The sequence below is a fragment of the Pistacia vera genome, unplaced genomic scaffold (genome assembly GCF_008641045.1).
Source record: "Pistacia vera cultivar Batoury unplaced genomic scaffold, PisVer_v2 Contig93, whole genome shotgun sequence".
NCBI classification, from domain to species: domain Eukaryota; kingdom Viridiplantae; phylum Streptophyta; class Magnoliopsida; order Sapindales; family Anacardiaceae; genus Pistacia; species Pistacia vera.
In genome coordinates, this window is record NW_022196812.1 from 74,535 (window position 1) to 98,314 (window position 23,780).

Sequence of the window (23,780 nt, forward strand, 5' to 3'; positions counted from 1 at the left end):
ATAATTGAATTTTTAGAAACTAAATAATGCAAGAAAGAATAGCACGCAAAAAAGACCCACCCTCTTCCCTTTCCAAGTCATTGGTGTCCTTCACTTTTCTTTACTTTCTTTTACCGTACTTTTCCCTGATTTACGCTACTTTATCTTATCTACGCGAACTGTTGACTGTTGCTAGCTAAATATGTGAACCATTTTCTAAATGTTTCACTGTGGCAAGATATTAAAATCTATCATATCAGTCTTAATTATATAGAAAGAGAACAAATTTGGATATCTCCAATCAAAGACTCGTAGAAAAGGGAAAAGGAAACACTAGGAAGATGACAACAGAATCAATATGCAAGTTAGGTAGATACGAAGGAGAGAAGAAGGTGACAGGGAGGCCACACGCCCTCAGATTATTTTGTTCAATAAAAATAGAGAGAGAAGTCTAAGAGCAAAAGTATTTGACTAAAAACACATTCGATCTTTGGTTCATGCTCCAGACTCCAGAGTCTGGGGATCCTCATTTATACTTGCTTACACTTTGATGAAGTCCTTTTTCACCTCCCAAATCTCTCTAAATCATTTTAAACATCTTTTAAGCATGCTTCTTCAATCGTAATTTCTAGAAGAAATTGCAGAAACTTTGTTAGTTTAGTTGTAGAACATTAAGCCCTTCTTTGCTAGAAGCTGTGAAACAATACCTGAGAAGGTAAGCCTTGTAATTTGCCTTGTATATGCTGTTTCATATGCATTTTACTTCTTCATAGCTTTTGACTTTTAGAACCATGAGATGATCTTTAAACTACTTACGTTTATTTTATATACTATAGTATTTATTTATTTATTATTATTTTTTTTTTGCTTCAGTTTCGATGAGGACATAGAGGAGCCATGCCATTGTGGCAACAACCTTACGAAGCTACGCCATCGTGGCTACAAGTCTCCAATATGCCATCGCTGACACAATTTAAAGGGACTCGAGGAGGACTAGATCACCAGTATTACCAGTGACATCATTTTACCGTTCTGTGTTCAGTGTCATCGATACCTTGCTTTATCAGATACCAGTATCCATCACCTACTATCTAGGAATTGGATTTTACTGAGTTCTGTTTGGCTGCAATCTTTTGGATCCTTTGTTCTTGTACATGCGTGATCAACGATCATAAAAGTGCCTGGATTAGACAAGAACTTGGGACTGCGGTTATGTTGTCCGTTCTTTCTTTGATTTCTTTCATTTCATCTATATCATTTTTCAACTGCGTATTACTCTCCTCGTAACCTCATAAAAAAGGCGTCTTAAATGATAAATCCTGGGCACTGCAAGGAATATTTGCTGTATTCCTTTCCCATTGACCTTCTCTCAATTTCTCACTCCCACAGGTAAGAAATTAATGGAATTTCATTAAATATATGATAGCAAATCATTCAAGTTCTTGTTTTACTTTGTCCAGGTGGTGACCTACATTCCATAAGAGGCTGGAAACTTCGGAACGCAATAAGTTTTGCAATATTTTGTTATTTTCCAATATGTGCCGGGGTTAATTCGGATCTACCCATTATTTAGAAAAGTTAAAAAGACTTTCGGGAATCTTTATGAGTCAGATTCACCAAAGTAGCGTTCAACCTTCTTCTTTACGTGCTTGCAAGTCATGTAAGTTGGATATTATTTATGCATAAATTTACAAAGAATTCTTCCAAATTTTGCTCATTTTGGGTCGTCTCATTACAGTTTAGCCTCTTACACACTTTTCGGCTAATTACACAATATATTGTTTCTGTGTAAAAAAAAAAAAGATTTTTACTTGATCATACAAGTGCATGACTCTTTCACAAAAATTAATACAATATAGTGTTTGAACAATCTATACTGTAGTATCATCTACGATTACAGCATCCCTTCATCTTGGACACTCAATAGTTTCATACTTAAAGAATAATTACCGTGTCAATTTTAGTCATTGGACATGTAATTATTTCTCAACTGTGCATAATGATATTTGTCTTGCTAATCTTGTATACTCGTCCAGGTCTATGGATCTTTATGTGATTTTTTGCTATAGATGAGACCTGTTTGCTGGAAGAGAGCCTGCGCAAATCACCCTGGATGCGTCATAGTTCTCTCTACTGTCATGATACTTTGGGAGACACTACTTTTAAACGATTTATGCCCAACAAAACCGCCAAATACCACTATGTTTGATTTTGGAATGTACCAGGATGCTCTTCAGTCTGGCATCGTAGAGGTGACAGATCTTCCGCAGAAGTTCTTATATTCCTTTCTATGGGACCTGCAAAACCTCAGGTAAATTTGTGTTGTGCATGTAGAACTTCAACTTTTTTCCCTTTCTTAGATGTGCCCTATTACTGTATATATAATGCTCTTTAATCTCTTTCTGGTATATATATGAAGCTGTTTACGCATATACTCTCAGTTCACACTGTTTGTTATCAGTGAACATATATTTCTAAATTTGGAATTCTTCTTGTATGCTTTATTTCAATTTTATCTTGCACAGTTAACCTAATTGATACATCGCTTTGTTAGGGTTTAGTCTAAATATTTGAGAGTTTATTAAATTTTATACTCACATATAATTTCAGTGTGAGTTACGTCTTTTAGTGTCTACTGTGTATAATTTTTTAGTCACGTGCTATAAGTTCAACATCTAACTCTATTGGTGGTAGTCGACAATCAACGAAAAATTAGTACCGAAGTGAGAAGGTTTTGTAGAAAGAGACCAAAGATTCAAATGGTGGTGACAGAGAGAATTTTTGTTATCGGAATTGGCTTTGGATAGTAACGAAATATTAACTTGGGTGGAAAGTGGTATTTGAAACTTTTTGGGTGGGAAAAATATTGAGGCAAACCTTGGGTGGGAAAAATCATTTACTCTATCCCATTCGTGTACGCCTATACAGAGGCTGCCCTGTTTCTTCTATATATATATAATATATATACACACTGGAAATTTTGTTTTTTTTTTTACTTCTGAAATATTTCTGACAAATTTAATTGGATCTAAATATTTGCAGTTGTTTTGGTCAAAACCTCCGGACAATGTTCTTATGTCTGGAAACTTCTTTGGAATTTTCATTACCCTCTCTGGGTTGGTGTTCTTTCTATGTCTCATTGGAAATGTGCAGTCGGTAAAAAAATTATGTTTCCCATCTCTCAATTTAGACTTTAAGTTAAAATTTTAATTTATTTGAATATAAACTATGTTTAATTTGTGTGAAACAGATATACCTACAGTCCAAAAGTGCAAAATCAGAAGAGATGAGATTAAAGGGACGAGATAGAGCAGTGGATGGGTTTTAGAAAGCTGTCAACAATCTTCAACAGAAGTTAGGAAATATGGACATAGGTATGGCGAGAAACCAAAGGTGTTGACGTAGAAAATTTGGTTAAAAATCTTCCCAAGGACCTTAGAAATAGAGTAAAGAGTGAACTCGGCTTAGAATTACTCTTGAAAGTAAGTTTCTTTATCGTGGATAATTGTTTCTTGAAAGAAAAATTTCATTATTAATTTCTTCTTACTTCTTTTTCACCTTGGCTGTGTTTAGGTCCCACTGTTTCAAAACATGAATAACCACTTTTGCATGAATTGTGCGACCGACTCAAGCCGATGCTGTACACGAGGATAGTTACTTTGTTCGGGAGGTTCACCCAGTTGAGATGATTGTTGTTTGTCATGCAAGGCAAGCTATCAAGCGTGGCAACTGATGGTGGAGAGCACGTTTCTATAACGCTTCTATGTTAGGAGGGACTACTTTGGAGAAGTACTTATCTCGGTGGCACTGAATCTTCAGTCCTCGAACGACCTCCCCTTCTCAACTAGAACTGTTGAGCCCTAACTGAAGTGGAAGCCTTTGTTCTAACGGCCGCTGACTTGAAGTTCGTTGTCTCTCAATTTAGGCCTACCAGTAATCAGCAAGAGTATTTGTATAGCTACTACACCGGTTGGAGGAGATCTAGCGCAGCTCGTTTAATACAGCACGCTTGGCGCGGATATAAGAAAAAGATGCTTGAAGAATCTCTGCTGCGAGCAGAAGATATTATGTTGCAAGATGAATGGTTTAAGCCTAGCGGGAATTCGTCAGGCTTACACACCAGCACGTCTGTTGAATCCCTATTCTGGGATTTGGATCCTCATTCATCTAATTTTGCTTAATCTTTGAAAGATGTAAATACATGTGACAGTTCTAACATCTAACGGTTACTTTCCCTTTATACCACCAAAAGATAATGTTTTTAACCTTTTTTTTTTTAGTAATTTAATTACTTGTTCTCTTTGATTGTACACACCATTCCAAGGCTGTAACGATTAGCTCAACTGGCCACGATCGTTACTGAGGTATTGATGTTTACAGAACCAAAACGGATCATCTAAAAGATGGCTGACTTATGCGATCATCTAAAATGTATTTGTTACATTTCAAGCTCATCCGAATTGAACTTGAATCGTTTGACGATTTAGGCAGCTCGTATGATACAAGAGAACTCGCAAAGGGCTTCTCAGGAAATGGAGCCTGAGTTGCAAAATTGTATTTACGAATCTTGGTGATAAGTACTAAATGCAATGCATTTGAATTTGATATTGTACTATTGATAAGACAATTCATTTCTTTATTGAATCTTGATTTACCATACTAGAAAAAAAATTATTAGAAAGAAAATAAAAAAGATACCATACCAAGGAAGTATATTTTTTCCAATATTGTAATAATATCAAACAACAATCAACGCAAATGCATGCATGAAGAAATACCAACAAAACCTATAATTAATTAGGAAAACCATAACATTTTGAAAATAAGACAACCCCATTTCAAGGTATTTAGCAAATTTCCATATTAATTTTTGTCCTTGCTTTTGTTGTAGTGGTTAGAATTACCAAAATCTTTAAGCAAAAAAAAAAAAAAAAAAATACGCGTTGAAAGAAGCATAAACATAGCTAGTAAATTTACAGGAGTTGAAATTTCCTTTTAGCTTCTTGTTTGTGCAAGTGCAAACAATTGTCAATAGGCAATGGTCTAATAGTAATACTATAAATATAATATTTCTTATACAACATTATGTAACAAAATATGGTTAGTTAATTTTAAATTAAAATTAAACTTTCATCTTATCATCTATTATCACATAATATTGTATATGTAGTATTATTATTCATGGTCTAAATAATCAAATCTACCCTACAATATGGAGGATATTACTGGACTTAGCAATTTTTATTAAATTAAAAAAAAGAAGCATAAGAAGAAAAGAAAAGAAAAGAAAAGAAAGATTGAAAAGTGCAACTGAGTTTTGAATTGATGGAATAATGAGCAGTATATCTCATTTGGTTCATGATCAATTAGCCAAAATCCAGGATAGACTAATCTAATTTGTGTCGGGTTATTGACAGAAAAAGTAACTAAATCCATGATGGAAAAGTATGCATATAAAATAAAAATAAAATTGTAACTAAATGTTTTGTTTTTTTTTTTCTCCTGTAGATTCCACCAATATTAAAAGAGCTCCCACAAAAAGCAACCACGTCAAAAGAAGTTCTCATTTGTACTTTTCTAAAGATTATGCCTTCTTATACAAGTTTCTCCGTGGACGATTTGACATTTGGGGGTTATGTTAACTCTTTACTAATTCCTAATTTTATTTTATTAGTGGTTACAGTAAAAATAAATTTTTATATAATTATAAAAAATTATATTCTTAATTTGTGATAGTTATAAATAAGAATAAACTTCATATTGTAATAAGTTATAATTTTTTAATTCCTGACTTAAGAAAAGCTGTCTCCACATAATAATAATTATTTGTATATTACAAAAAAAAAAAATATGGTGTGTTACATTAAAGGTTTAAGAGGACATGAAATATTTATCTAAAGTTGTTTAGAATAATAATTCATGTTTTAGAGTTGTTATTACATCTTTTAACTTGCGGGTACATTACTCGCTAGCATGAATATTTTTTTGTTAAAACCAAAACATTTTTAGCTTCTCAAACATATTTAGAGCTTATTGACATGAAACTTTTAGTATTTCCGTACTATCAATCTCGTAATTATTTCCTTTCTCTTCTTAATTAATTATAGAAATGATTTCTTATTTTGTTAAAACATACATGACTTATTACTCATTTGAATGATTAAGGAATACATTAATATTTATTCGATTAGTATAGTGAAGTTGTCGAATCTGATTACTCAATTCTACAATGACTCTTTGATTTTCCCTATCCACTTCATTTGTAACTTGCAATTATCGACATCGAGGGTTATAATTTTGTAATGCTTAAAATAATTGACAATTGTTAGTGACTTTACATCAGTTGCTATGCAGCAACTATATTTACAATTCCATCAAGGATAGTTATCTTTGTTAGTTTCAAAACATGATCTTCTATCCGTTTCAAAAGTAGGCAATTGAAGCGTTGAATTGAAACCCTAATATTATTAAAACATGAATTGAAATCCTCATATTGTACTACTAAAACATGAATTGTGAAATAAGAAATTTTTTTAACTATAACTCTATTAAATTATAACCTCTTTATATTAATAAAATTAGTTACTTTCATTGATAGGTTTTACTGTATATATCTTTCAATTTGATCTGCATCCTCAAGCTTCAGACAAATAAACCACCTACTCCCAAAGCGGGGTTAAGTAACAGTTTATATGCAAGTTTAGAAGCAATTAATAATAATAATAATTAATGTCTGCAAAGACAAACAGAGACACGTTATTCAATCCTCTTTGAATCAACATCGTGGAAATTGTATACAACTGTAAAATGAATAAAGATGAAAAGGTTGTTTTTTTTTTTTTTGGCTGTCCGTGAGAAATCCTCAAAAAGTTGAACAGGGGACCATATTCCTGATTATCTGCACATCAATCCATTGAATCACGAATTTCTTTATAATAACTTACTAAGTAATCAAAAGAAAAAATTTATGACCACACTACTTTACGATTGTACGTTAAGAAACAGGAGTGATTCTCTTATCCTCTATAACATTGGCTAAATGGATGGAGGAAAATACATACCATAGCATTTTGTTTTCGGGTCATATAATCAGTGCATGAATTCGGTTCGCTATTTGTGGTGACTGTAGCATTCGGCCCCTGTGTCTGTTAAACAGTTAAAGCACTGTTCTCAACCCAAGGAAGAAGGAAGCCCAAAAGTCGCCTGAAGATTATCGGCGTCTGTTCTACTTAACCCAGGAGAGATCGGTGATACTTTCTTAAAACCTCGGGGAGGTCAATATGGCTTCCAAAAGGTAGGGGGGCCTGATTAAAATCTGAAATTCTCTTATTTTGGTGTGATTTTTACATTCTTCTTGACGATGTAGGTGAAAGAATGATAAACTTGTAGTCTATCATTGGCTCTTTGGTGTTTCCAAAATGTAAATATGGTAATTGCACATGAACAGGGTAGAGCAACAAACTAAAATGTAAATTACTAATGTTTTGTTCAGGTCCCCCAACTTGAATTTAGAGGAAGGTACAGAAAGGAAGTTTTCCCGGAAACTTGGAGTTGAAAATGAATGGATTAGAAGCTTACCAAGATCTTGTTACGGCATTGTGGCCAAAATTTTGCTGCACATGAAGAAAATTGACCCACAGGGGCCTTTGGGTTTGTGGATCTTTCTTATATTGTGCGTCATTGGCATCTCATTGGATCCTTTGTTCTTCTACATTCCTGTGATCAATGATGATCAAAAGTGCCTTAAATTTGACAAAAAGTTGGGGACTACTGCCATTATTCTCCGTTCGGTCTTTGACTTCTTTCATATAATCTGTATTATTTCCCGGCTTGATACTGATTTTTTTGCTCCTTTGTATTTAAGCGATATAGGCAAGTTAATTTGCATAAAGATGCTTGCACTGTAGACAGGAAATATTTGTTGCGTTTCTTTCCAATCGACATTCTCGCCATTCTTCCACTGCCACAGGTAATGCAAAATTCTTTTCACCGTAATGTTGTTAACTATATTGACACAGACACTTCCCTACTTATTAGACTCTAAACTTATTGGCCTTTGTCCAGGTTGATTTTATTATTGGTTCCAACAATGAGAGGCTCCGAACTTTTTACCGGGATGAAGTTGTTAAAATTTTCCGTGTTTTTCCAATATGTGCCGAGGGTTATCAGAATCTACCATTGTTTATGAAAGCTACTAGGATTTCAGGGTCTTTGATGAAGCTTATGGGCCAAAGCTGCATTCAATCTTCTTCTTTACATGCTTGTGGTCATGTAAGTTAATTTTCATTTCTTTATGTGTTATAGATCAGAGATAATACCCTATTGGTGACTAAAGTTCTGATTGACAAGTGACTTGCTGGATCTTTAGGTATTTGGAGCCTTGTGGTACTTTTTTGCCAAGAGAGATGACTGTATGCTGGGAATGCCTGCATAAATCATACTGGATGTAGTCAAGGTTCTTTTAACTGTAATCAAAGTTCAGGAGACTACAAATTTCTGAATGATTTTGTTACAAAGACTCAGAACCGGTTGCTTTTGATTTTGGAATGTCCATGATGCTCTTCAGTCGGCATTGTGGAGGTGACAGATTTTCCACAGAAGGTTTTACATTGCTTCCAATGGGCCTGCAAAACTCCAGGTTTGTTCTATGTTTCTCATTTAAAGTCTGCACAGGTATTGAACCAGAAATACAGTAATATCAGCCCCTGCATGATCTGTCTTGGTTTCAAACATTTTATATCAAGTACTTTGTCTGTCATGACCCCATAAAAATTTTCTTACTCGTACAGTTACAATTCTGAGGGTAATGTCTGATGACTTAGTCACATTCAATTTCTTTTCAGCTGTTTTGGCAAAATCTCACAACAAGTACCTTCATCTGGGAAAACTTCTTTGCAGTTTGGATTACCATTTCTGGTTTGGTGTTGTTCCTCTTTCTCATCGGAAATATGCAGGTTGGGTGAACATTTTTCTCTTTCTTAAATATCTCTGATTTTATTGCAATGCATATGATTGATTAGTTCTTTCTTAAATATCTCTGATTTTATTGAAATGCATATGATTGATTAGTTCTTAACTCTCATGAACATCAATATTTTCTTAAATCCTGGACTTCAACTCCAGAAAGAATGAGTTTACCTGAAGACAAAATCTTATAAACTCTTACTAACTTGATAGTAGTAGGGGAAAAAAATCATTTAACCCCTTCTGCCAGGAATTGAAGTTCAGATCTTGGATAACTCAATCATAACATTAAGTAGAATAAACTGGGAAATTCATTCATAAGTTTAAGCAATAAACTTTACTTTCTATGAATCATTCTTCTTGTGAAACAGACATATCTGCAGTCCAAGACTATAAGATCAGTGGAGATGAGACTGAAGAGGAGAGAGATAGAGCAATGGATGTCCTTCGGCAAGCTCTCTGAGAATCTGCAACAACAGGTTAAGAAACACCAGAGATACATTTGGCGAGAAACCAATGGTGTTGATGTAGACAATTTGCTCAATAATCTTCCCAATGACCTTAGAATGAACATAAAACGTGAACTCTGCTCAGAACTGCTAAAAAAAGTAAGTTCCTTTTTCATTGTCGATGCTACAATGTAGCTATAACCAAAGCATTTTCTCATTCTTTTTCTTGGATGTAATATGAAGGTAGAAGAATTTAAAAAGTTGAATGAAACAATACTGGATGCGCTGTGTGATTGTGTAAAGCCAGCTTTCTACATTGAGCGCACTCACATAATCTGTGAGGGAGACCCAATAGATGAGATGCTCTTCATAGTGCACGGCAAACTATGGACCTACACCTCCAAGGCTAAAACAACTTCCTCTGCCTCTGCCTCTGCTTCGGTGAGCACGGAACATCACAAAGAGAATAAAAATTGTAAAACTAAAGATCATCTGAAAGATGGCGACTTCTGTGGAGAAGAACTTATAGCATGGGCTCTGGATGAACCCTCATCATCCAATCTCCCTATGTCAACAAGAACTATTCAAGCCCTTACTAAAGTTGAAGCCTTTGCTCTCTTGGCAAATGACTTGAAAAATGTATTTATTAAGTACCAGCTTTCTAACTATTCTGGATTGAGCTTGAAAAATGTCATTGATGCAGCTCTTGTCATACAAAATGCCTGGCGTAACTATCTTAATAAAAGGAACTGGCAAAGGTCAGCTGGAGAAATAGAGCCTGAATTGCAAGATATATTCAAACATGGTGCTTCAGCACTGGTTAATGTTATCCAGGGTGTTAGATCATCCGAGAGAGCACTACCAGCACCATCATCAACACCGATCAGCAGAGCCTGAGATCAACATTGAGGAGCCATAAATCAGATGTGAGCTGTTAATATACCTGGATTTGTCTGGAAAATAGAGATAATATATATGATTCTAGCTCTATGTACTTCTATATATGAATTTGATTTTATCTAGCTACAGCACCTCATTTCAAGTTCAAGATATTCAACACATCTCAAAATTGATTCGTATCCTCGGTTTTGTTGTAGGATGAGTAAGTTAAAATCACTAAAATCCGGACGAAAAAATGGGCACATTGAAAGAAACAATTATAGTACTTATCTCATGGGCTCCATATCATCGGTCCTTAACTAATGACCTTCCTATCTCAACTAGAACTATTGGAGCCCATACAGAAGTTGACGCCTTTGTTCTAAGTTCAAACGATTGATGACTTGAAGTTTGTTGCCTCTAAATTATTCAAGCGGCTTAACAGGACTCAGCTCCAGCATGCTTTCAGGTATTACTCTGACCATTGGAGGACTTGGGCAGCATGTCGTATACAAGCAGCTTGGCGCTGCTATACTGAAAAGATGCGTGAAAAATCTGTGACCACAGAAAGGAATAGACAAGATGATTGGCCCAGGACTGGTTGGATTACGTCAAACTCTGGTGCCTCCATTCATACTTCAAAATTTACTCTGAACTCTCTTTTTGTTAATCGGTGTAATGGTAACGAAAGAATAACACAGATAATACCTCCAACTCGGAGGCCAGCACTGATTAAGAATTATTCATTGGTTCGCTCTCTTTAGTCATTTGTTTGCTTAGTTTTTTTTGCTGTACAACAGTAAATGAGTTGGCAATTAATTTGGTCATACCATCCAACATATAAATCTACAATAGCATTGAACCTACAAAATTCGAACACCTCCGTTCAATCACAATATACCTGGCATCGACTGGTACAAGAAGGAACTAAGGTAGTCACGCGAGCAGTACCTGAAATCAACAAGTACAAGCACACAATGGCTCTTGCCCTAAACTACTAGGCAAAAGTTTAATTATACATAAGACAATGTACAAGTTATACAGTTTAATTTGACGTGTAATAACAAGATCACCTCATTTCAAGATAGCAGACCTCAATATCAATTCTTATCCCAGGTTTTATTGCAGAAAGAGTAGGTTAGAACCACTAAAATCTGATGACAAAAAATGGGTTCGTTGAAAGAAACAATAGTAGTAGATACTAAGTTTGCATTCAAGCAAAGACAATGTTCGGGAGTTGAGATTAATCTCATCTAGTGTGCTCATTAGATAAGAATGGTTATATACAAGAGAAAACTTTTTAATGATAGAAGTGGCTCCAAAGTAGAAGAGGCCTCAGGTCTGCTTTCATCTGAGAAGTGTTTAGGTGGAGGATGGTATCCAAAGTTGAAACAGCTTCCACGATATATTTTCCTTTGTTTAACGTTACGCAGCTTGCCCTGCAAAAAAGAAGAACATACTTCACTTAATCCCTACCTATATTATTGTATTAGCGCAATTTTTCTAGAAAAATTAAAGATAAAGATATTATGCTAGTGACAAACTGAAAAACCTGCTAAGAAAGATCCAAAACAACTCTGTGTACATATTCAAAGAATAATTATAACCTGGCTTGACCTCAATTAATCAGAATGAATTTGCAGGTTCTCATCCTACAGCTTATGCAGATTTTCAGATCAAAACTGGTCTCAACAGCTATTTTCAGCTGAAATAACTGCGATAGCCTAAGNCATGGGTTCGTTGAAAGAAACAATAGTAGTAGATACTAAGTCTGCATTCAAGCAAAGACAATGTACGGGAGTTGAGATTAATCTCATCTAGTGTGCTCATTAGAAAAGGATGGTTATATACAAGAGAAAACTTTTCAGTGAAAAAAGTGGCTCCAAAGTAGAAGAGGCTTCAGTTCTGCTTTCGTCTGAGAAGTGTTTAGGTGGAGGATGGTATCCAAAGTTGAAACAGCTTCCACAATATATTTTCCTTTGTTTAACATTACGCAGCTTCCCCTGCAAAAAAGAATAACATACTTCGCTTAATCCCTACCTATATTATTGTATTAGCGCAATTTTTCTAGAAAAATTAAAGATAAGATATTATGCTAGTAACAAACTAAAAAACCTACTAAGAAAGATCCAAAACAACTCTGTGCACGTATTCAAAGAATAATTATAACCTGGCTTGACCTCAATTAATCAGAATGAATTTGCAGGTTCTCATCCTACAGCTTATGCAGATTTTCAGATCAAAACTGGTCTCAACAGCTATTTTCAACTGAAATAACTGCGATAGCCTAACATTTTAAGGCAAGATGGCCAGGACAACAAAGGTAACGTGTGTTTTAATTAAGTCTTGAGACCAAGGAGAACACCATCCTTTTTGAAATTAACTGACTTGCAAAAGCAGTAGTAAATGCTAATAATCTTAGGTACCAATGGAAAATATCTAAAAATTGGCTATATGGGTCTTATCATTCTCGTCAGGCCATGGATACACGAGCAAGAGTGAAGATGAACCTCTATCAATGGAACTTCTCCGATCAATATAATGAATTTCCAGGGTAACGAAGTTGACACTTACCTCCTTCCATTGACAACATCGGTAATCTCAGCTCTGGTAGGGACACCAGACTTGACAAGTGACTCTAGAACCTGAGTTGCCCAAATGACTGGTACATGGGCAGCTCCACAAATAGACAGAATTGCTTCCTGTATATCAGCCAACCTTTCCCACCCACACTCCACTGCAAGATCTCCTCTCGCAATCATAACCCCCAGAGGATTTGATGATTTCATAGCTTCCAAAAGCATAAGAGGCAATTTCTCAAACCCACTCTGTCTCAATCTTCAAAATAATACCCAGGTTCTGAAGTTTCCGTTTCTCCAATTCTTGACGGAGCACAACATTATCACTAATATCTCGAACAAAAGAAACACCCACCATGTCAGCATGCAAGGCAACAAATTCAAGATCCATGAGATCCTTTGTAGTAAGACCTTCAAACTGAATATTGCTTTCCGGGATGTTTATGGATTTCTCTGATCCAAGTTTAGTACCTCTAAGACCGGCACGAGTGATAAAGACAACAATCTCTGAATTACTTGCTCCCTGGATTACTCCCCAAATCTTTCCATCATCAAAAGGTATAGGCTCTCCAGGTTTGACCGAATCAAATAGATAGCCAGAAGAACAAGTTATCCTATGAGCACCACTAGCTGGACCAGACAAATCTTCCTGTTCCAATGAACTATCTTGTGATATGACTAGCAGGTCTCCAACTCTCAATCTGATAAATTTCTCTTTGGCAGGGACATCCACCACCTTTCCAGCTAAGAGCCTACCTTTCTTTCCTTTAGTATACAATTCTGTCCCAGACTGAACATAAGCAGTCCTTGTACATTCAGCCACAAACCCTGTACCAGAAAAAACATGAAACTGTCTAGTAATCTTGAGAGTCCTTTTTTTTTTCCCTCTGGCATCATAAAACTTCAAAGTATCACCTTCCTTGAGCTCACTGAGAAATCTTTGGTCATCTATGAATAGAGCTGCATCAGGAGACAAGTGAGAAGGAGGAGGAGGATCTGATCCTTTGTAAGAAAGCCAAACTTGAGCTGGAAACATCACATTTCCAGTAGCATTTTTCTTGGGGGACATTTTAGTTACACATGGACCAAGCTTCAAGCTCCCTGTACAGATTTTCGGTCCAGCTAAATCCATAAGAATTCGACATGGCATCTCCAACATTTGAGAAGTTCTTTTTACTCTTCTGATTATTTCACTCCAGACACTAGGGTTTCCATGAGCACAATTTATCCTAATAATGGAGGCACCAGCCTTAAGAACGTCACCCATAAGTGTGTCACTCTCGGTGGCCTCTTGCCCAATTGTCACCATAACTTGAGTAGTTCTGTTACCCCGAAGTGAGCCCAACAATAACTCTTTATTGGACAACAGTTTCTTCCTCATCGCTCTAACTGTGAACTTCTCATTCTGCCGTTGGTACAATATTTCCTGAGTGCAACTTCCCACACTAATGTTCTCTTTTTTATCTAGAGAAGTAGTATTCTGGTTCTCCAATAGTTGGATTCCGGCATTTAGACATGCAAGAACGTATGAATTGATAGTCTTCAAATTCAAAAGACCAGTAAAAGAGAGATCTTCCCTCAGCTGCTCAATGTCAAGGCCTTTTAGAGCCAGATAATGAATTAAGTTTGTTGCACTCTCCAAGTAATGTCAGCTAGGCCACAAAAAAAAAAAAAATTATGTTTAGAAGGCAGAAAGTAACATACCATGGTAACCCAGATTACTTCCAAATAAACAGCAGTTGGTAATTGAAACAGATTTATCATTCCATAAATTACCAGAGCTTGATGAGTGAGAGATGTGTAAAGAAATGGTACAAGAAAAATGCAGCATATAGAATTAAATATGGCCATGGAAGAATCATAGAATTTTATTCTTTTAAAGTCCATCAGATAATTCATGAAATACTGAGAGGTTAAATATTGGAGGCCAAGCTATTAGTGTCCCACTCCGCAAGCACTTAAGAATAAACCAAGAATCCAGGCTATGCCTAATGGAACATAATACTATAATAACCTTATAAATAAATTATGCGTACGCATGACATAATTGGAGTTGAGAATTGTTCCATTGTTCAGACGCTAATACATGTAAGTGTATAGCCTTTAGTTTTTCAAGAAGGCTTCCTGGCTTTCTCAAATCCTCGGCACCCTGAGAAAGGTCTTCTTCCAAAGATGAAACAGAGGCGACAACTTCTACATCTTGGTGCTCAGAACTTTTGTTATCCTCAGAACACAAAACCAGGCCATCATCAGTGAAATCATGGGATGTTTCTCTTTCCGAAACCGGGAGGTCATCAGTGGAATCATGCGATATTTCTGTTCCCAAAACCAGGCCATCATCAGTGCAATCAAGGGATGTTTCTCTTTCAGCCTCATCATTTTCATTTGGGACAGAGAAGGGTAAGGTCTTCAGCGTAAGTTCCCTCCTCTTTACTGCTAATAATTGAACAACATTAACAGGATGTCTCACTTGATGCCTACATGTCAAGTGTGAGAGCTTTCCCCTTGGATTGGACAATGCAAACTCTACATAATCAGCCTGAAAAATGGAAGATTTACCACATTTGGACTGGTTTTCTAAGAAAAAGAAAGAAAAGTCGACGCTCATAGATTCTTAATAGAAAACCAAAAAAAAAATCGATGCTCATAGATGTTTAATAGAAAACAAACAACAATCCACCTAAAATAACTAATGTCATCATCAACATCTGACAACATATCACATTTTTGTTCCAAATTTATCAACAAAAGATACACGAAAAGCATAACGAAAGCATCATATTATAAATGCATAATGTATATAGAGCACAAGGCTAATTACATGGTTTAAAGTGATTCTCTGAGTGGAAGCAACAGCAGCTGAAACCGCACACAATGTCATCTATTAACCTACATTCACCAACATATACACAAAACCAATTAATGACCCGTCAAATCACCTATAACAATAATTGATAAATCCCAAGCTGGAAAGTTTAAATAACTAAAGCTGCATAATCAATGAAATAAAGTTGATAAACTAATAACCTAATTGACAAACAATTACCAAATAAGAAAAAATAAATAAATTAAAAAAGCTATTTAAAAATTAAAACTATTTTCTTTTTCCTTTTTCACATTTTCCGAGCAAACAATGACCTAAAAGACTTAAACTTTTGATGCTCAACAACATGAATAGTTTTTTTGTTGAGACAGAAAATGACCTGCACAAAATTTTCCCGGAAAAATGCAGTTTTTTTATGAGAGGGGGTGATAAAGCTTGTACCTTTTCGCAGGTTTTAGAATATAAGAATGGTTTTCCAGAGCTTTCGAAAAGAAAATTTATATAAACAAACAGGGGGATAATTTTCTTTTTTTCCTTTTTGGTTAAGAGCTTTCGAAATGACCGATAATTCATCGATCTAGTCGTTAGTCACGGCCAAAGAAATGGCCGTCGTTAAAAGTCAACGATGGTCAAATCTTGATCATCGTTGACCGACAATGATGATCAACGATGACAATAAATATAACTAATGACATTAACAATAAAAATTAAATAAAAATTCACAATTAATCATAATTCATAAATGTAATGGTTGGTGATACACATAACATAACGGTGTTGACGTGTTTTTGGATTTTTTTGGCTATGTTAAAAGTTATGAATAATAGATATAAAATATGGCCCCTCTTTCCACTAATTCTTATTGGGAATTTATCAAATGTCATTGTCTTCGCCAATACCCATGCAAATAATTGTACGAATGGACATGAAAGAATATATATTATATGGTTCTTGAAAAGCTTTTCATTAATAAAAGGCCCAACGACTTGTGCATACTCAAGATTTACCGTAATAACAAGTTGATACTCAAAAAGTTTTGAAACGACAGATAGATACCTTCCGTCATGTTCTGTTAGTGATTTTTGTTTATTAATAGTGAAAAGACTAAAATGCTCTTCAAAGTTTCAATTTTAGTTTTTTATAAATTTAAAAATTTCTAAAAAACTCTCTAAGTTTGCTAATTTAATTAAACACCCCCATATATAAAAAGTTTGTTAAATGACAAAAACACCCCTACCACCCCAATGCCAGATTCCGACCACCATCGTCAGAATCTGGCCGAAAAACTGCATTACGACACAGATCCATCGGATCTGTGTCGTAACGTGCCGATCTGACCTTTCCGGTCAGATCCGCCACGGATCTGGCCAGAAAAGGCAAGATCTGGCCGTCGAAGCAGCAGCCAGATCTGGCCTTTTCCGGCCAGATCCGTGGCTGATCTGGCCAGAAAAGGCCAGATCGACGCGTTACGACACAGACCCGACGGGTCTGTGTCGTAACGCAACTTTCCGGCCAGATTCCGGCGGTGATGGCCGGAATCTGACACTGCAGGTGGCGGGGGTGTTTTTATTATTTTACAAAATTTTTATATATTGGGGTATTTAGTTAAATTTGTAAACTTAGGGGGTTTTTTAAAAATTTTTAAATTTATAAAAAACTAAAATTCAAACTTTTAATGGCATTTTAGTCTTTTAACTATTAATAAACAGTAATAAACAGAAATCACTAACAGAGCATGACGGAAAGTACCTATTTGTCATTTCAAAACCTTTTGGGTACCAACTTGTCGTTACGATAAACCTTGGGTACGTGTAAGTCGTTCTCCCTTAATAAAAATATAAATACCCTACTTGCATTCTCTTTTTTCTTTTTAATTTATTTTATATCAAGTTTAAAGGATTTTTAAATTATAAAAAAAAAAAAAAGCACAAATGATGCTAACTTGACTTAAATACACATAAAATATTGGGTTAAATTAAACGGCTTTATTGCTTAATTTTGAGTTCATAATGGATAATATTAAGTTTAAAAAAAAAAATGTTCGGTAAAAAGTTGCACAAAAGAAGAGAATTCATCATATATTCATAATTTTGAATAAAGTTTATTAGATAAAATAAAATCATCCATAACTCGGGATTAAGTTTAATACAACAATTATCATTAAACATAATTAACAATAAGGATATTGGTTTATTCATATCTCAATTACAGGAATTATAGCCTCGGTATGAAATATATAATTAAGGCTTTAGGCTTAATAAATATGAATATGTTCTGAAAATAATTTTATTAATAAATTGCAGGGAAAAGCATGTTCTATTATCAGATTGAATGAAAATTAAAGAAGGAAGACATTAATGGACAATAAATATAAAGTGCTACTTACAGCTTTCATGTTACTTGCAATAAGTTATATTTTCTTTAATAAATATTGCCATTAAAGTAACAAGTTGAAAGCGCTTCTGCAAAAAGCACTTCTTGAAAAAATCCAAAAAGTTATGGGGTGAGAGAGGTTCGAACTCGCGACCTCAGGATCACTCTAAGCTATGAGACCTACGCGCTAGCCAGGTGCGCCACCACCTTATACCGTTCATTTTTATTTAATGTATCTTAATTAATCCATATAAAGACCAATCCCCTTAGATGGTGGAATATTAATGTGCACGATTTTGGAAAAGTATTAGATAATCCCTAATAAAGATTTTTAATGTTTTTTTTTTTTTTTTAAGAGTAAACGACTCTTTCCCACCTAAGGTTTGCCTTAATGGCACTTTCCCACAAAAAAAATTTCAAAATACCACTTTCCCACCCAAAGTTTATATTATGTTTATACTAAAAATACACTTCACTTTCTCAATTAGTGTTCCTCGAGTTACCAAGAGCCAAAGTAAGAGGAGTTTTATAGAGTGGAGGCCGATGGATTGAATGATGGTGACTGATTGAATATTCATTGCCGAAATCAACCAAAAATCGGTTAAGAATAAGAAATCTTAACTTTGCGATGTTAATAATCAGCGAAAAATCAAATATTAGAGTGAGAAGAGTTTTGTAAAAAGGAGATCGGATGTTCAAATGGTGGTAATGGGGAGAGTTTTTGCCACCAAAATTGGTTGAAATCGTCTTTGTGTAGTAACATAATATAAACTTTGGGTGGAAAAGGGTATTTTGAAATTTTTTTGGTGGGAAAGGGTCGTTAAGGAAAACATGGGGAGGGAAAAAGTCGTTTACTCTTTTTTAAAGGGGTAAACGAATCTAGATGGGTATACAATATAGTTTCCAGTTTCCAAAATGGTGGGTGCGTATTATATGTCACTAACTCTCGAAGGCCTGCATAAAATAACACTCCAAACATGTTGATTAAAGAATGAAGAATCTGATGAGAAGACATTTTCTTTGTCCACCAAATACAAGAGCTCGTAATCGTGATTGATCGGACGCACACAAAAATCTTAATGTTTACAATGGACTTTATCAGTAGATGGAGCCTCCCATTTTACATCATCTCAACTCTCAAGTCTTCAGACTTCTGTACAGCTTTTGAATGAATAAATAGCTGAAGATCATGTCACTCTCCTAAGGCCCCATAAAATTATACAGCTTTTGAATGAATAAATAGCTGAAGATCATATGCGGATCTCCCTTGATCATAAACTTGAAATGATCCTGTATAAGAATCTATAAATTTTACAAAACTAGTGGCGTTGTCGATGTTTCTACCACAATGTTCATATTTCATGCGTGGGAAAGCAAGTACTTCTTATCATTATCATCTAAATCATTAGTCTCCTCCCTTCCATGCTCTATGTCAGTTTTGCTTCCTTTCTTCCCATTCGTCGTTTTCGACTCTGAAACATCAAGTTGAGAGTGTTTCTCCATTGAAGGAGAACGATCTGCTTCCAATTGTTGCATTTCTGATTCTATCAAGGCGTGCATCCTCGCGCGGTCACGGTCTCTCGGGTATGTGCGATCGTTAGTCACGGCCAAAGAAATGGCGTCGTTAAAAGTCAACGATGGTCAATCTTGATCATCGTTGACCGACAATGATGATCAACGATGACAATAAATATAATAATGACATTAACAATAAAATTAAATAAAAATTCAATTAATCATAATTCATAAATGTAATGGTTGGTGATACACATAACATAACGGTGTTGACGTGTTTTTGGATTTTTTTGGCTATGTTAAAAGTTATGAATAATAGATATAAAATATGGCCCCTCTTCCACTAATTCTTTTGGAATTTATCAAATGTCATTGTCTTCGCCAATACCCATCAAATAATTGTACGAATGGACATGAAAGAATATATTTATATGGTTCTTGAAAAGCTTTTCATTAATAAGGCCCAACGACTTGTGCATACTCAAGATTTACCGTAAATAACAAGTTGATACTCAAAAAGTTTTGAAACGACAGATAGATACTTCCGTCATGTTCTTTAGTGATTTTGTTTATTAATAGTGAAAGACTAAAATGCTCTTCAAGTTTCAATTTTAGTTTTATAAATTTAAAATTTCTAAAAAAACTCTCTAAGTTTGCTAATTTAATTAAACACCACACTCCCATAATAAAAGTTTGTTAAATGACAAAACAACCCCTACCACCCCAATGCCAGATTCGACCACCATCGCGAATCGGGCCGAAACTGCATTACGACACAGATCCATCGGATCTGTGTCGTACACGTCGATCTGACCTTTCCGGTCAGATCCGCCACGGATCTGGCCAGAAAAGCAAGATCTGGCCGTCGAAGCAGCAGCCAGATCTGGCCTTTCCGGCCAGATCCTTGGCTGATCTGGCCAAAAGGCCAGATCGACGCGTTACGACCACATTTTTCCTTTTTCACATTTTCCGAGCAAACAATGACCTAAAAGACTTAAACTTTTGATGCTCAACGACATGAATAATTTTTTTGTTTAGACAGAAAATGACCTGCACAAAATTTTCCCGGAAAAATGCAGTTTTTTTTCTAAGAGAGGGTGATAAAGCTTGCACCTTTTCGCAGGTTTTAGAATATAAGAATGGTTTTCCAGAGCTTTCGAAAAGAAAATTTATATAAACAAACAGGGGGATAATTTTCTTTTTTTTCTTTTTGGTTAAGAGCTTTCGCAAATGGCGAATAATTCACCGATCTAGCCGTAGTGACAGCCAAAGATATGATAATCGTTATTGGTCAACGATGGCCAAGAACAGTAGACTTTTGCGACCGTTGATAGCTACTTCTGGTCGTAGATCTGGCATTTTCCAATCAGATCAGTGGTGGATCTGACCGGAAAAGGTCATATCGATGTGTTACGACATAGATTCAATCGGTCTGTGTCGTAACATAATTTTCCGGCCATATTACGGTGGTGGGGATATTTTTATTATTTTATAAAATTTTTATATATTGGGGTGTTTAATTAAATTAGCAAACTTAGGGTTTTTTTAGAAATTTTTAAATTTTATCTCGTAATACTCCCCTATCTAATTACCCAATATTATCCTCAAAATCTTATCCAAAATAATAAACCAAAACAAACGGATATATATCGTATTTGATATTTATTTATTGAAATCATTAACCAACTTAAAATTGGTCAATGGTTGGGCTAGAAGGCCCAATCCCTGAAGCTAATGAATTATTAACCCATTACCAAAAGGCCCAGCCCAAACTTTTGTACAATATGGGCTCCGAGCCCAAACAGATAGGCTTAGTGCATATAGTAGCCCAATTTCTGTGTAAGTTGGAGTCCACTAAACCCGTTAACGGGGATATTTACACTTTCCTCCCTGAGGTTTGAGGTATAAACCCCGTAGTCCTGATAGATATTTTACTGTCCCAGCGCATCCTCCTTAAATCTTAATTGGGGATGTCATAATTTTTGAACTAGAATTAGAATTATTTAAAAACGGGTATTATTGAGAAATAATTCAATAATAATAATAATAATAATAAAAAGGTTAGTTATACTGATGAAGAGGAACATGTTTAAGTGAATTATAATATGAGTTTAATAAAACATTATTAAATTTAAACTTAAACCAATTAACTTGAACCCAACCAAACTGTCTAATTAAATTGGTTTAACTCTTTAAATTAGCCAATGTCTAATGATATTCTAATTTGTCTTCCCAAAAAAAAAAAAAAAATCCATGAACTTGATTTTAAATTTTATGTTAGAACCCATGATCAATCAATTTTTTACAGCTTAAAAACTATAGTGCAAACTGTTATAATTTATAAATATTTTAATTCACATAAGGTGGTTCATGGTTGTTTGAAATAATTAAATTGACTAAAGGGCAATGATGGTCATTTACCTTTGATGAAGAGGTTATTGTAATTAATAAAATAACTACAGTTTGATAGTTAATAAAAGGGAGACCGGCATTTTCGCACCCAACGTTTGGCAAAACTACATTTTCCCACCCATCAAGTTTTAAAAGGACACTTTTCCATCTTTTGTTAGGTTCTGTTATGTTTTCCGTTAATATTTTATTAAAAAGACAAAAATACCCTTAAATATTTTACTTTATAAATTTTTTAATTAGCTAAAAAGTCAACTATTAAAAATTTAAAAAAGAAAAAATAGTTAACTCCACCTAAAAAGTTATGAGTAATGCTATAAAATTGTTTAAAGTTAAATAATTTTAATATTTATTTATAATGTCATCAATATCACATCACTATTATTTATAATGTTTTTCGTTTTTATTAATTAACATAAAAAATCAATATTTCTAATTAATTAAATAAACAAAGAAAAAAATGTATCTTTATACTTGGACTAATAAATAATCGAATAAAGACTTTCAATTAATTAAATTTTAATTTATAATCAACTAATTAAAAAATAAAATACTTAAAAGTATTTTCATATTTTCAGTCAAATATTAACAGAAAACACTAACAGAACCTGACAAATGGTGGAAAAGTGTCATTTTGAAATTTGACGGGTGAGTAAGTGTCATTTCATCAAACCTTGGGTGGGAAAAAGTCGTTCTCCCTTAATAAAGCTGTTGTATAAAAGAGGGTCCTCTCTCTATTCCTCACGTGAGTTTTCTTTTTCCATCAAAAGAAATAAGCAATTGACAGAAAGGAAAAAGGAGAGAGATACACTCCCTTTTTTTCACAGTTCATCAAGAGATTACTCATGGAACCAGGTATGTATTACTTATTTCATAAATAGTGAAAATTTACCAAATTTCAAATTCTAAAATTTATTTTTATGCGATATAGGACATAAAAATATTGTTATATTATTGATTTTTTTGCCATCGATGAAATTGCAATTAAGTTTTACACAAACATCTTTTAATTGTAAAATAGTGAAGGAGAAAAACAAAAGTTGGTACAATTATTTACAAATGACTTAATTCTGTGGGATCCCAAGTAGATCTACCATTAATGTAAACATTCTAAACAAAAGAATATTAATTAATCAAATGATCTAATTATCTCATGTTTATTTGCAGATCAAATAGTTAATTAATTAATAATGAATTTATTATATGTTAAAAGTAGTTTAATTTCTAATTGAAGGCCAACAACAAGAAGCAAAAGCAAAGTAATTAGAGCACTACTCTCGCAAATTACAAAAGAATTACTTAAGTGACGTAAAGAGTGCTAAACTCCTGTAAACCATTTTGGTTTTGTATTTGTATGGAATAATTCGAAGAATTTAATTAATCTTGGGATCCAGCAATGCCATTCTCCATTAAACTAAGGACAAATCCTTTGCTAATTATTTTAATTAATTTAATTATCCAAGAGTTCAAAGAGATTTGATTAGTGTATAAAATTTTGTTAAATTTTGGCAATTATAAGATGTCTATAGTGGTAACTTAGTCATCTTCTTTGTCTATATATAATTTGAAATTAATTACTTTTCCTGTTTTCCATTTACTTTGGGATGCATTAAACCCACATTTTATAGAAACTTCTTTGTGGCAATCTTTATCAATCTCCACGATTCAGTTCTAGAAATGGTGGAAGGGGCAAAAGTAATCAAAGAGAATGATTAATAGGAAGATGATGAAAAGTTCAATTAATTATTAATTAATTTTTATTAAGAAAATTAAAGTTGAGGAGCCACTCTCTAATACCAATAAATTGTT

At 34.3% G+C, this 23,780-nt stretch overlaps 2 protein-coding genes across 2 annotated transcripts; one reads left to right on the forward strand and one right to left on the reverse strand.

The window, feature by feature from the left end:
* Nucleotides 1-8,163: 8,163 nt before the first annotated feature.
* LOC116120305 (cyclic nucleotide-gated ion channel 1-like) lies at nt 8,164-10,854 on the forward strand. The gene is made up of 7 exons (XM_031406266.1): nt 8,164-8,250; nt 8,348-8,390; nt 8,546-8,652; nt 8,823-8,933; nt 9,315-9,551; nt 9,636-10,318; nt 10,730-10,854. The coding sequence occupies exons 1-6, from the start codon at nt 8,164-8,166 to the stop codon at nt 10,287-10,289; spliced, it is 1,239 nt and encodes a 412-aa protein (XP_031262126.1). The 3' UTR covers nt 10,290-10,318; nt 10,730-10,854.
* Nucleotides 10,855-12,135: 1,281 nt separating this feature from the next.
* On the reverse strand, nt 12,136-19,607 carry LOC116120306 (plastidial pyruvate kinase 4, chloroplastic-like). The gene is given in 6 exon segments (XM_031406267.1): nt 12,136-12,274; nt 12,846-13,100; nt 13,102-14,502; nt 14,887-15,389; nt 18,992-19,001; nt 19,429-19,607. Coding segments are annotated over 6 exon segments (2,487 nt in total).
* Between the last annotated feature and the right edge of the window lie 4,173 nt (nt 19,608-23,780).

What these genes read in the sequence shown, in the direction of transcription:
- LOC116120305 (XM_031406266.1), top strand. Translation starts at nt 8,164, where the DNA reads ATGAAAGCTACTAGGATTTCAGGGTCTTTGATGAAGCTTATGGGCCAA. An exon ending in CTCATTTAAAGTCTGCACAG is followed by an intron (nt 8,653 to 8,822) that starts GTATTGAACCAG and finishes ATTTCTTTTCAG; the next exon opens with CTGTTTTGGCAAAATCTCAC. An exon ending in GCTCAGAACTGCTAAAAAAA is followed by an intron (nt 9,552 to 9,635) that starts GTAAGTTCCTTT and finishes TGTAATATGAAG; the next exon opens with GTAGAAGAATTTAAAAAGTT.